At 41.4% G+C, this 14,577-nt stretch overlaps 1 protein-coding gene across 3 annotated transcripts in view; it reads right to left on the bottom strand.

The window, feature by feature from the left end:
* The window catches only part of cacna2d2a (calcium channel, voltage-dependent, alpha 2/delta subunit 2a), a 153,219-nt gene that overhangs the window by 9,574 nt on the left and 129,068 nt on the right, over positions 1-14,577 (bottom strand). For 2 of the 3 annotated variants that reach the window (XM_023287421.3, XM_023287423.3), the window contains 12 exons: positions 12,478-12,527; positions 10,343-10,432; positions 8,711-8,779; positions 8,073-8,147; positions 7,907-7,981; positions 7,705-7,776; positions 7,468-7,539; positions 7,223-7,284; positions 4,416-4,492; positions 3,239-3,253; positions 1,225-1,285; positions 363-460 (listed from right to left, as the gene is read on the bottom strand). In XM_023287421.3, the coding sequence (XP_023143189.2) occupies positions 363-460; positions 1,225-1,285; positions 3,239-3,253; positions 4,416-4,492; positions 7,223-7,284; positions 7,468-7,539; positions 7,705-7,776; positions 7,907-7,981; positions 8,073-8,147; positions 8,711-8,779; positions 10,343-10,432; positions 12,478-12,527 (816 nt within the window). The remainder of the gene's footprint in view (positions 1-362; positions 461-1,224; positions 1,286-3,238; positions 3,254-4,415; positions 4,493-7,222; positions 7,285-7,467; positions 7,540-7,704; positions 7,777-7,906; positions 7,982-8,072; positions 8,148-8,710; positions 8,780-10,342; positions 10,433-12,477; positions 12,528-14,577) is intronic. The other variant, XM_023287422.3, reaches the window with a different exon arrangement.

Below are 14,577 nucleotides of genomic sequence, written 5' to 3'. Positions count from 1 at the left end.
GACCTTTTTTTAGATTGTCACTACACTAACATTGACCAAAAGCTGGGATATCTAGAGAACATTTGAAACAACAACAACAATAATAGTAATAATGGTCAAATTCATCTTTGACTTTGTATATTTGTCTCTTTTTGGCAATTAAATCACACTGAAAATATAGTTGCATGGAGGTGAAGTCTGTAACTATAAGTGCACAGTATGTTGTTCCTATTTTAGAGAGTTAACTGCATCTTAATGCTGGATTTTTTTGATATTATCTTATGTGTATTATTAACATGAAATCAAAATTGTATTTAACTAGCCTATTTTTGTCAATACTGGTATATTGCCCTATTTGAAATAAAATGGTAACGATAACTCACATTGTTTGGAGTCTGGTGTCACCTTCTCCATAAGAGCGATGAAGTTGAGCAGGAACTCGGTGTTGTTGTTGGACAGTTCCAGCTCATTGCAGTACTCCCTGAGGAACAGACGAGGCATTTTAACTCAGAGGAAGGAGGTAAAAAACAAGCGTGTGCTCAATGCCTGTACTCTGCCTCGCTCGTCCCTTATAGAGGGACACACAACACAGGGTGGAGATGCAATAAACCGCTCACATGTTGATGCTATTGTGTGCAGCATGCATATTTTAAAGCCTAAATGTCCACAAATGCTGTTAGTCCAAGCAAAAAGTGGAACAGACTGCAGAGCGGGGTACAGGCATGGCAGAGAATTCAGGCTGCAACTGGAGACCAGGACAGTTTGATATTAAAACGGCCCATGCAGATGATTTCAGTAGTTTTTTCAAATAAACCAAAGCTTTTTGTTTGCTTTTTGTCTAATACTTGTTACATTACTTTGTCCAACTAAACCAGCAACCACTACATCTTTGCAATTCAAACATGCAGCACCACAGTAGCAGCAGGCCTAGAAGGCTTTATGTGCCTTTATTACTTTATTACAATGTGAGTAACTTAGGAAAATGCAAAAACACATAAGGCAATGATGAATTTTATGTTTTTCTCATAAAAATCCTTTTTATTTCTCACTATAAGCAAACACACAACTCAAAACAGAAAAACTGAAGGATGAATGAAACCAACAAGTTCCAAATCGTGCAACTCAACATCACAAAAAAAGCACAATTGAAGAAAGCAGATGAGAGAAATAAACTTTGAAATATGAAAAGACAAGACCAAAAAGTGATGACCATCAACAACAGCAAGCATTCACACACAGGGCTACCTGGGAGCAATGAATACATGTCCTTCAGACTCAAAACTGTTTGGCAGCAGTGATTCAAAATCTGCAACAGAAAGGGGAAGATTATCCAGGAAGAGCAGTGGGCAGAGCAGTGGGGAGTTGTGGGTAAACAGCAGCTGTTATCCAGAGGTGCGGGGACGCAGAAGGGAGTTTACCATAGCAACACTGAGGTATCATGGGAACACCAGCGTTAGCCAATATGGTGCCTAAAATGCAACCTGACCCTCGATGGACGACTGCTTTGGTTTCACAAGCACTCACAACTTTTGCTTTGCTTTTTGCTACTTTGTCAGAAAACATTTTTTTTTTTGATTATTCTTGGTTCAGATCTAATGCTTTTTTTTTTGGATGTCTGAGAACTGACTTGACAGACGTGATTTGCCAGGAAGCAAGTTCTCAGACAGATTACCCACAATGAGTGCTTTCAGATCAGGCAGGCATCAACATGGCCAACTATTGCAGGGGAGGTGGGTGAAGGTCCTGATGGAAGTGGTCACCCCTCAGACTAGCAGGTTCAGGACTCGGAGAGACACATAATCAGAGGAAATGCATTGCATTGTGAAGGGCATGTCGAAGGGCAACATCAGTTATTCTATCATAGCGAAACAGGACACAGAAAATCAACAATCGCTAGAGCCGCAACGGGTGAGTCTGCGATGAATCCAACATGTCATTTTCTCATTAAGTCATGACCTGTAACTGTGTACAGAAGAGGGATCAAATATTCATTTAGAGAGCTAAAATCAAGTGCCCAGGTAGTTTTCCGCCCACAATGCCATGCACATCCGGGGTCGGGTTTACTGAGGAAGCGTTGGGCCATGGCCCTGGCAGTCTGAGGGGTGAGGAGGGAGGGAGACAAGCCGATGGAGACAGGGAGTACAGAGGGACGACATAGGAGTCAGGTGCCGTGCCCAGCGGCTCCCTGACACCTGACAGCATGGGAGGACCTGGGTTGGCAGGACACAGCTCAGCCCTGTGGGGTCAGTCTGCAAGCTGCAATGCTTCCAGCTATGGACGAGATACTACGGCAGCTAGCAAACAACAACTGTTAAGAGAGCTTTTTATATGGTGACGAATGAATCTGTAGTTAAATTAGAATATTATCAGCATAAGAACCCTATTTATTCTACTGTAAATAAATGCCAGTACCATGTGCATGCTGATGTATTGTTATAACTAATGTGTGACACTAAATCAAAGATTAATGTGTGTAAATTCCTACGTTATGGAAATGTTACAGCAAATAACTACAAATCTTTTACTGTGCATGGAGCTAAATATGCCAAAAACGGTAAAAAAAAAATTTAGAATGTAAAAAATATCTATCTGAGGCCTACAGTGTGAGAATTAGTTAAGACATGTATGAGCTAATGACACTGTAAGAAAAAGACAGAAAGAGAGACACAAGAGAGTGACAGCAAAATGGAGAAGGAAGATGAGGAAAAGAGAGAAATATGGTTCGAGAAAATGAGAAGAAATTGAAAGAGAGAGACAGAAAAGAGGCAGACACAACTCGTTTGGAGCTATCTACAGAAGAAAAAGGACTGAGGTTTGAGGGAAGAGGAGCAAAAGACAAGTTTTAACATAAAACATGAATATCTGTCTTCCTTGGGTGCAATAGTAGATTTTCTTTATGCTGTTTTTTTTTTTTGTTTTTTTGCTTCTGGAGCAGTGGGTATGTGGGAAGGAGGGTGAGTTTGGGGACTGCAGGAACCATTGTGAGAGATGTGGGATCTGAGCTGCAGCAAGAGGGTGAGGAGGAGGAGGAGGAGGAAGAGGGATTAAAGGAGGAAGAGGAGGAGAGAAAGGAGGAAAAAAGGGAGGAGATCCTGAAGGCAAGACGGGCAGGAACAGAGGCAAGCAGGCTGGGACAGGTGAGGGTAGGAAGGGGGGCAGCAGGGGGAGGTTTAGGACGAGAGGTGAGGGAAGGAGGAGGAAGCGGTAGGGAGGGAGGAAATAGAGGAAGGGAATGTGGACCAATATGGAGTATACTTGCCCTTGGTGTATGACACTGTGTGGATCCATCAGAGAAGGAGTGAGCAAGAAAAGAAACAGGGGATCGGGTGGGAAGGGGGGATCACAGACAATATTTTATTCAATTACTGTTTGAATAAAAATATTGTTTTCTTGAAAGAAAAAACCAATTAAAGTCAAACAAGACAAGAGAGAAAAAGAAATGAAGAGCAAACATCTTATTTGCAAGAGCAAACGAGGAAACGGAAAACCAACAGAGGGAAAAAAAACAACACTGGGTAATCCAGGAACAGAAAAACAGTAAAGACAAAACTGGTAACTGTGAGAAATAACCATGGCGGAACGAAAATTTAAAAAATAAATAAATCAAATGCACCAGGAAAAGAGGGGAGTCTGGACAGGGTCTGGACAAAGAAAGGATGAAAGAGACAACACGTGTCCCCGTTCAGACCCACAAAAACCCAAACTCCCACAATTGACAAGCCCTGTATCCGAGGCCATGTGGGAGTTTATCTGTCGAATGATTCCAAAGCTGAGCAACATCTCACACAGTCTAACAGAAAAAAGCAAAACACACACATAACAGAAGGAAAACTTCCCCCCCAAAAATCATAAAACTCATCATAAGGAGTGAAAAGCATGCGTGTTTTCACAGTTTTTCCAGAACATCAAATACTTTGAACACAGATGCTTCAGAATCATTGCTTGGTGGAGAAGAGGCGAGAGCATTTGGCAAAAAAAATAATAGCACAGAGGTCACCATTATTTTCACCTGAGTAACACAGTAAAACCACAGCTTTCACCTTTCTGTCAGTTCAGTTATTTTTTTCTTCAGCCAGTGTGAAGAAAAAACATCACCATTTTTACAGCACAGTATGAAGACAGGAGGGAACGGAGGGGGAGGCAGGAGAGAGAGGAGTCGGAGGGGACTCGGGGAGGATCCTGCCTACTGTAGAGCGTAGAGGACGGGGGAGAGAGGGGGAGGAGAGAGGACAGGGAGAGGGGCAGGAGGCGACTCCGCTCGGACTCTCCCTATGATGATGTCGGAGACCCAGGACAGAGGACTTAATAAGAGCATCATATTCAGAGGGGAGAGAGGAGGAGAGACAGAGAGAGGAGGAGAGACAGAGAGAGGAGGAGAGACAGAGAGAGGAGGAGAGACAGAGCGAAGGACGCTGGTTGTTCCCCAGAGTACTTACACTGCACCTGGAGGATCTGGTCACTGAGGTTGGCCTTGATGTGGTTCTCACTGTATGTGGGCAGTACCAGCCCTAGACTGAGGTAACGAGGCAGATGCAGAAAATTAGGAACCAACAATCCACACACACAACTACTGTCCTTTTCAGACAATAGGAATCCATCCTAGAATGTTTGACCATTTTACTGTGTCCTTGTTCTGTTTCTATCAAGTCCACATAGAAAAGAGCAATTATGTCTGAATCTGTATTTACTGATTTTTCTGGGAAATGGCTGCCCCACTAATCTAGATGCTCACATTAACCCTCGTGTCGTCCTGCGGGTCAAAATTGACCCGTTTTAAAGTTTGAAAATGTGGAAAAAAAATATCTATTTTCACAGTGAAACTTTTGATGTCCACATTTTCAACATTTTTGGAAAATCTTTGGACGTTTTTTTGGTGGAAAAAAAGAAATGTTAAAAATGTTTCTTAAGAACATTAAAAAAAAAAATCTACCAAAAACCAGCGATTTTTTGTGAATGTTCTTAAAGAAAATATTAGAAGTTTTACTCATATATATGTAATCACTTTAGATATTTTTAGGATTTTTTAGAAGATTTTTAACCCTTTTTTTTGAAAATATTTACAAGAATTTTTTAGTCAAAATTGGGGATTTTTTTTTAAATAAAACTTTTAAGGGAAACTTTTAAGGAATTATTGCAATTTTATTCCCGAAGGTTTTGTAAATTTTCCAAAATTTTTTTTTCTGATTTCTTGGATTTTTTTTCAGACAAGGAAACAATTTTTTTTGGTGCCCGTAAATGAGGACAACAGGAGGGTTAATACTGACTGGACGAGTGTACTACAAAGCAAGTTCAACATAGCAAGACTCTTAGTTCAAGTTTGTTTGACAAAACCTAAAACCCTAATCGGAGTGCGTATCACAATGGTGGTCACCAACGTTCTTTGTTAACGCAGCTTTTCTTTAACGGTCTCCCATAAAAGAGGACGTTTGATGTGTCCTGTAACTCCTGTTCTGCACTAAATGAACAGATTGTTGTGTACTTCAGTCATGAAGAACAGGTTGTTATTATGGAGAGCTACTGAGAGAATAAAACATGTATTATGGCAAAAAAGTGCAAATGATACAAGAGAGGAATGACTGTAGAAGATTGCTAGTCGTTATTTCATTTATTTCACCACTAAGTGCACTTTAGGTCTGTCCCATAATGAAGGATGTGTGGAAATTACTTTCTTTTTTAACCAAATCAAACTGAAATGAGGCCATAAGTACCAAAAATGAAGCAATTTCCTAATCTGTGTTCTAGTAGCTGCTATACCAGCAGTGTAAAACAACTATAAAAGCATATATATTCATTTTCTGCATTACCAACTGAACATATGTAGGCTCCCACATACAGCTTGTGCTTCTGTAACTCCACATGGGATCACTAATGTGGGATGGGATCAACATGTTTACATATAAAATGTATTCCCTCTGCTGAGAAACTGTATGGCTCATAGAGAATATCACACAAAAACAACTGGTGAAAGGATAATGCATATTACAGCCAATTTAAATGTCCATCTCAGAACAGAACTCCCTCCAGAGCAAGTTAGCTGTGCAGCATCAGGTACCATGAAGCCTGGTTAAAAGAGAACCACCTTCATGACACTGAAAACTCTGACTTTTAGGTTGCTAGCCCATTAATCTTACTTTGTAATACACCCCTCAGGTAGCGTACAGTCAGTTTATCTGATTTTTTAATGAAAAACAGCTGCAGGCAGTAGCTTGAAAGAACATTCTTGAGAGCAGTGAGAGTGAACCAAAAAAAAAAAAAAACTCAAAATAGTTCAGCAAGTTCTGCCACTATGACTGAGACCTCTAACAGCACACATGGAGTCATTCTTAATGTAAAAACATTGATGTGAGGAGCTTGAAAGACAGCAGAAATGTTACTAAATATTTACGATCTTCTACCAAACCCAGAAATGAAGGGAGACAAAAATGGAAACGCATGTCCCATCGCTTAATCTTTGGTGTCATTCAAAGCTAAAATATAACTCATTAAGAGGATTAATTGGAACAGACAGAAAACCAGGCTGCGACAATATCTGTGGCCCAGAAAGACAATATACAGCTAATTTAGATTTAAAGAAACATCCAAATCCCTCAGTTCCCTCAGCCTTGAACTCAATACTGTAGAATACATTAAGTGTTTGGATCTTTAAATGTCTGCTTAGTGTAAGAGTTCGACTGTTGCCAGTTAAAACAGCAACACATCCAGATTCTTAAACGCACAACTTTCCTTTGAATTGAATATTAATACAGCTGTGCGGAGAAGGTCTCATATGGACTCCACCAAGACCAGGCACGCTGCCAGCAGATGTAATAAAAAACACAAATCAGGCATTTGTAAGACTGTTGAATATCATAAACTGTAATTTGCAAAATGCTGCCTGGAGGAAATGTCATTATGATGCGACCTCAAACGTCCAACTAAGTTTTGAGAAGAATAAACTATGTAATTAATTTGCGCTTAGAGTACTATTGAGGATTTTTATGAGAGGAAAAAAAAACAGCTATTTAATCTGGGTATTTCGGACGAATTATTTAATGCCAATGCAGAAAGAGCAAATTAGCAAGTTGCCTTTCAATCAGTGATATGTTTAGTCTTTTCCAGTTGTGTGATGCATGGAAGCGACAGCGTCAACCACAAATCTGAGACTCACAATCAAAAGTGTCAAAGTTGGGCTTCACTCACTGGTTCAAGCTGTGCAATCTTTTGGGCTGAGGTTCAGGTGATGCATGTCGGATTTCAAACCTACCTGTAATCTGTACCCTCCACAGGCGTCCATGTGTACGTCCGCATGGCCTCGTCAATGTACCTCTGTTGGAAAGCACAGACAGACAGTCATAAATAACACCATCACCTCCTCAGCACAGATACGTGTCCATAATTAGAGAGAAACAACCGATACTAAAACATACGGAGTGATTCAGATTCATTACAACACCATTCGGGAAGGTGCTACTCTGGATCATGATTGAGTCTCATATATTGATGACTTGCCTCATCAACCGACTTAATGAGCGTCTTGATTTTCCTTTGCCCTGATTTGCCATCAATCATCTGTCGACGGATCTGAAAAGCGAGCGGGAGAGAGCATGAGTGGCTGCAGTGTGACGAGGCATACTGATGCACAGCAGTGCAAAACAAGAGACCAATAAAAACAAAGATTGTATGTATTGTAGTTAAAGCACAAGCGTTAATAGTTCTGATGTTGCAGAATTGTTGTTCTTTTTTTACCTCCTCCTTGTTGCTGTCCTCCAGTTCTGCATCCAGAAAGTCCAGAGTGACGGGCTCCCTGAAGTTAATGATCTGAACAGAGAGAAAGCAGAGGAAGATGGAGGGGGAGGGCGAGCATCAGTCAGGAGGAATCACATCCAAATTTAGCTTCGGAATCAGAAGCAGCGGACTCATTAGATGCAGCGTTCATAGCTGGGCCCACCTTCGGTCGCAGGTTGGGATGCAGCAGGACATAACCATTTGGATCAATGGCGAAGGTGTAGCCATTAGCTCCAAGCTGCACAGAATAAGAGTGAATGGAGAAATGACTCAATAATCATTAATGTGAAGGTGGCATGATGGCGATATTGAATATGCGTCATGCTCACTCTGTATGTAGGCGTCTTCTTTTTGATTTCGTTGATTGCAATATCTACTCCCATCACTCCCAGGATGAGCTGGTTCTGCATGTAAGAAGACATAAAGCAATTATTAGCTATTAGCATTTCATCCATAACTCCTGCCGGCATCAGAGAATCACACAGGGCTGACAGCTGTGCCGTGAGCCGCTAAGAACATCTCTATACCATCACTGACTTATCACTTGGCGTGCAATCTGATTAGTCCATATTTCCACAGTCTATCTTAAAGTGAGTCGGTTTGCTGCAGCCTCACCGCTTTAAGTCTGTGTGATAAGCTCAGAGCAAATACGTTGGTCATGGATCCTGAGAAGTAGATGCATCTGTGCTCTCTGGATGTTAGTAGATACTACAGATGAGCTGCTGTGGTGTCTGTTGCCACCTCAGGGGGGAGGTGTTGCCTAGAAGAGCAGCAGCTGGGTGGACGCCATTACAAGTGACTGATGATGATCAAAACCAGGAAAGAGACTTAAAACCCTCCAACTCTTCTATGTGTTTAAGTAGACTTCCTTGTTCACCATGACGTACTAGTGTAAGTCATGTTCCTTGCTATGTAGAATATAAAAGTGTGGTTATTTTAAGCTCCTGTGCTGCTGTGTCGTTCTTACCTGAGCGCTCATAGTATCAGCAGTGAGATTAAAGACCGGCATCGTCCCAGAGATGACAAGGCCCAAACCCTAATAAAATATAATACAAATCCAATTAAAACTGTTTTGCAATTATTAAGAAGTTTCTATCCACTTCGCAATTACAATTCAAACTCATACACAAACATCCTCCCCAGCTGGATGTAAAATAATACCTGAATAGAATCAATGGTTCAGCCGCTAACCTACACACACACCTTCTCATTCAATGTTTTTACTATTTTCTACACTGTAGATAAATACTGAAGACCTCAAAACTATTACGCAAAATGAACAGAATTATGTAGCAAACAAACAACTGTGAAATAACTCTAAATATGCTTTATACTTTAGATTCCTCGGAGTCGCCACCCTTTGCTTTGATGACAGCTGTAAACCCTTGGCCTTCTCTCAATGAGCTTCACGAGGCAGTCACCTGAAATGGTTTTCACTTACAAAAACCATCAAGCGCTACGACGAAACTGCCTTATATGAAGATCGCCCCAGGAAAGGAAGACCAAGCATCACTTCTGCTGCTGAGGATAAATTCATCCGAGTCACCAGATTCAGAAATCACAAGTTAACAGCAGCTCAGATTAGAGCCCAGATAAATGCCACACAGAGTTCTTGTAGCAGACACATCTCTACATCAACTGTTCAGAGGACACTGACCAATCAGGCCTTTATGGTCAAACAGCTGTTAAGCAACCACTACTAAAGAAAAGAAGAAGATTTGTTAGGGCCAAAAACACAAGTGCTCAGCATCTCTGGAACTCCTTCAAGACTGGTGGAAAGCCATTTCAGCTTCTACCTCATGAAGCTCATCCAGAGAATACCAAGAGTGTGCAAAGCAGTAATCAAAGCAAAGAGTGGCTATTTTGAAGAATCTAAAATATAAAACATATTTTGACTTATTTCACGCTTTTTTTGTTTACTACATAACTCCATATGTGTTCATTCATAGCTTTGATGCCTTCAGTGAGAAGATTATTTCCATTCTCTGAAACCCAAGCTGTTTGGGGCTGTTGCATTTTTACTCACTGTGGGCTCATTTTTCATTGCAATATAAAGTCTTGCATCTCTATCGAAACAGAAGTATAAAACTCAAATACATTTGTTTTGCACTATAAAAAGTTACAATGCCATAAATCAGGAAAATAGCGATAAATTAAAGTTGAAAGTTTGTGTGATTATTTGTTTTACAAAAATTGAAAAAACTGCCCACAAGAGTTACCAAAACTGGGAAAAAAATGTGATTAGATAATACAGAATTTTTTACAACTAAAAATTTTAATTAATTTCCATATTTATCTTATATCTAACTGCAGGGTGCAGCTCATTTATGATTTCTTTTTTTTTTTTTTTTTTTTAACAGAATATGGTTAATACAAATGTTCTATTTTTGATGACTTTATGAAGAAGACATGTGCAATAGAGGAATTTTGATGAAATATCATGATTTAAGGCGAGATTCTGTAAAGTTTTCTGATAAAAAGGCATGCCACAGATGAGTAGTTCGAGGACCATCAGAAAGTTGAAAATGTGACGATTTTCTCTGTTTTAAGAGTTTCTGGTTCTGATAAATGGTGAAATTTTGATGATTTTCTCACTCACCAGTGCATCCTGGTAGACATTCGTCCACTGCACCTGCTTGGCTTTATGCCCAGCCAGCACCATGGGCCGGCCCAGGACATCCAGGTACTCCTGCAATAGCAAAAACACACACGCTAGAGTGACCGCCCACAATAAACACACATAATCAAACAGACATTTATAGCCCTTGTCATGTACTGGCATTAAAAGCAGAGAGCTGGAAGAGCCTCCCAACGTTCATCTGTCATAAAACTACAAGACCCTGACCGGCCTCGTCTCTATCACCACATAAACCAGCGGGCCACCACCAGCAGCATCCCGGTCCTGCCGAGCCATAAAGCCTCCGGTCCCGAGCCACTCAAGGCCGTTTTTCATCATTATGAAAGAGCTATTAAAAACACATTAAGGGTGTCAGTGGCACAACGTGCAAACACACCATTGCCCCAGAGGTTCTAGCGTCAACGCTGGCACAGTGAGAATGTCCCACAGCGATCGTGAATAGAGGTGAGGGGTTAAGTCCACTAGTAATACATCACATTCACTATACCCTATTGTTCCCAGGAGCCACCTTACACAACAGCTGACATGTCTTTTTTTGTAAACAACCTATTGATTCATGTCATTTTGCAGATAGTGTGTAATTGGTAGAATTATCGCTTGAGTGACCTCATGACATGGGAAGGAACTGCACTGTTGGGATAAAAAAGACAATCACGTTGTTAACCGTCAATGCCCAGAGATGAAAAATGTATTCATTAATTTAAATAACTGTGTATACTGATGCCAATATTCACAACAGCTCCGAACTCGGTGAGCCACAAAGAAAAGTGACCATCGAGTTTCAACACAATATAATTAAATGTGAAAATAGAATCAGCAAAAAAAGCAGCAGGTCCTCTGGGGTTGAGTGTTAATTTGAAAAACATGAGCAGTTCTCCCATAATGGCTAATTTCCATCCATTTAGCAGTGAAAAGGGAAACGTTATCACAAATGTCTGACCCTTGCCATCATCTGCACCTGATACACAAAAGGGCTGCCCTGTATAAGCACACAGCTATTCCAGTATTGTGCTTTTGACCGTTTGTTTTCCATCGTCTGAACAGCGAGGTGCTGACAGGCGTAACCTATTCTATTATTAGCTCAATAAAAGTCCGGCTTAATGCGCCACAGGGAGATATTCCATCAGGACAGTGACAGCCAGACCTTTTCACGGGATATGGGGGGAATTTTCCGCCTGACTAGAACAATCTAGGAAACATAAAAAGTCAGCAAGCAGAGATATGTGGTCCAAAGGTCCCAGAGAATCGTAACAAGCACGATCGCAGACAGTCAACGCAAGTAAAAGTCGAAAATCCGAACTAATGCCTGGCGTGTTATTATCGCTCCAGAGCAGATGAATTTAAAAGCACAACTTCACTCACAGGGCATTTTCACAACTGCTCCTCTAATCCTACATAAAAGTATGACTCAGGACAGTGCGTATAAAAATATTTTTTTGCCGTCTGCTATTTGAATGTTGCCATCTTATTCAAGTGAGACTATGTGATGAGTGTGTGATATTGAAGGGCAGAGTGCGGTTAAATAACATAAGGCCCCAATGTGTCTTCAGGGCCTATGCAGAGAGCTCTAGTCACCCACCTTCAGAAAACCTATTAGAGTAAGTGGCAGTTCTCAGAATATAAATATGCCAGAGTTAATGGAACAGCTGACAGTCTATTCTGGAGCCTGATCGCTCACCGGGGCCGGTCGGGGGGGAGGAGGCGAGGGAGGAGGCGAGGGAGGAGGTGAGGGGAGGAGGGGAGTGCAGCAGCTCCACCACCACCACCGAACAACTGAGTAAATTTCTACAGCTGGAATGAGGTTATCCCAAGGGCCTCTCAAAGCTCGTAGTACCTCAAACTAAAATGTGTGTGACAGACAGAGATCTGAAAGTCTTTGCTTTACTTATATTTTTGATACATTCAGACCATATTTGTTATCAGTCATTTCTAATCTATGTACATCCAGCTGTTCTGTCCTCTGCCCCTTTGTCATAGAACACTTAAAGGTATCTACAGTCTGTGTATGTAGCAGCAAAATAAGCATGAGGGAGGAGTGAAATAGCTGCTTCTTCTGTTCCATAAAGGCTCATTCAGAATCTTGCCGTATAACTCACCTGGGTGTTGATTCTGATGGCTCCAATCGATGGAATTTCAAAGTAGTAACCTGCAGATCAAGAGGAGAGAATCAATACACTATTCCAGCAGAAAGCTTGTATCCAGCCTGCTTCATGGTGCATACCTGTGTCATATTCTGTCTACATCTCCAAAGTATTAAACTGTCACGATGTGTGCAAAAATGATCCATTTGCAGATTGGACTCTAATCTCCTCATGTTATTAGGTACAAGTAGTACTATCATCCCCAGCTGATGATGTGTGGTCATGCAGGCTTGCTGGAGCCTGCGGCCGCTGACCTGCCCGCACACACTCATGGTGGAGCCGCAGGATGTAAATGTGGAGGCTCATTGGGAATGCGGAGCCCCAGGCAGCGCTGCCGCTGATTAGGAATGGAGGAGAATGACCGACTGGGTCAATAACCACGCCGCTCCCCTAGTTATTAAAGCCATGAGTGTTTATACAAAGAGCCGCGAAATGGAGGCAGCATCCTCAGAATGTTAAAAGGCAGAGATAACTTTCATTATTTTGATACATTATGCACTTTTTCCACAGTGGTCTCCATTGAAATATTCCTTCTCGCTCTCATTTATTAGCACATGTGAGCATGCAGACATTATGCTTGCACATCCGTACACACTCGGCCTGCGCTTCACACGTGCACAGTCGCATGCAGGGCACGGCTATTTGTTATAGCTGTGCTCAGAGCAGTCTCCTGTCCCCAGTGCTGGCTGCAGGCCAGTGAAGTGGTGTACGTGGCTACAGAGCAAAGCACCACAAAAGGTGAAGAGAGAAAAATGTAGGCAGTAACTAAAGAGTAAGACTGTGATGCAAATCTGCTCTGCAGGTTAACAACAGAGATTTTCAGTGTGAGAATCAATTATGAACTTAATCAATAACCCATTTTCTTTGTAAAATGCAATGTCTCAACACTATTAGTTGTCAGTTTAGTTCAAATGCCATCTTCAGATTTATGAAGTAATTTGGGTCAGGTTGGACACAAATGTAATAAAAATATAGACTTTTTGCTGTAGTACAGATGATTATGTTATAATCTACACAGTCTCATGTGCAGTGAGCTAGAAAACAAATCATATACAAAGCTTTTCTACCTAAATTTATTTCAACTGTGAATAATATTATGCTTTCTGCGAGAAGTAATTGTCTGTAGTCTTTGCGGAGTCAAATGTGAGTATGCATTACCCTTTAAGGAACATTACTTTCTATTCACATCCAGGTTTGTTTGTTTTTTATCAAGACTTTAACTGAGAAAACACACAAACTGAAATTCACCCAGTAAAACTTTGCAGCTTATTTCAGGGTGTAATTGATTTTACCTCTGTTGTTGATGGCCATCACACATTTATAAGATATTTTACTTCAAGCTTTGGATTAAAAGCAGCACTTTCGTGGCAGCATTAGGATCACCGCAGCAGTATATCATATTTGCTGCTTCTATCCTCCATTTCACCTGTTTATTGAAGATAACTTTCCTCTCTGTTGTGGATTTGGTTAAACTGCATGAGAGCACGGTGGAATGGTCTCATTGTCCTCAGAGTCACAGAGAGGTTGCTTTATTCTTAGGATGGGATTGCAGCTCAAGTGAGACAACAGCCAGCATCTTCAAGTGGCCTGGTTGTGTATGTTTGTGCTTGTGGGTGTGAGTGTGTGTGTGTGTGTGTGTTGCTGTGGTTTGTCGAATGTGCGTGTATGTCACGGGTGAAGGGTTAGGGCCTGCAAGTGTCACGGAGCTGGCTCTGCTGGAGTGAGATACCAAAGAGTAATAAGTGCTGGAGATATGAGAGGACAGCTCCATTGAGGCCGGTGTGTCAACACTATTGTCTTACGCTGGCATAGACTTTAGTACCGCAGTAATCACCACAGTCGTGAACAGCAGAGAGCATGTTGGCACAGAGGCATAATCCTGGACTTTCCCCAGCCTGACAGGGAGATGGCATGGTAATCATCCCGCTACCAGACGACTCCTGCTAATTAATAACAACTTCTGGGGAGATACTTCTGAAGCACTTGGCTCCACTGGCAATAAGCTAATCAGCAGACAGCTAAAACCCTCATAAAGGAGCAGCTTCAGATAGACTG

Source organism: Amphiprion ocellaris, chromosome 5 (assembly GCF_022539595.1).
Source record: "Amphiprion ocellaris isolate individual 3 ecotype Okinawa chromosome 5, ASM2253959v1, whole genome shotgun sequence".
Classification (NCBI taxonomy): domain Eukaryota; kingdom Metazoa; phylum Chordata; class Actinopteri; family Pomacentridae; genus Amphiprion; species Amphiprion ocellaris.
The sequence above is the reverse complement of the archived record's forward strand: the minus strand, read 5'-3'. Positions and strand labels throughout refer to the sequence as shown.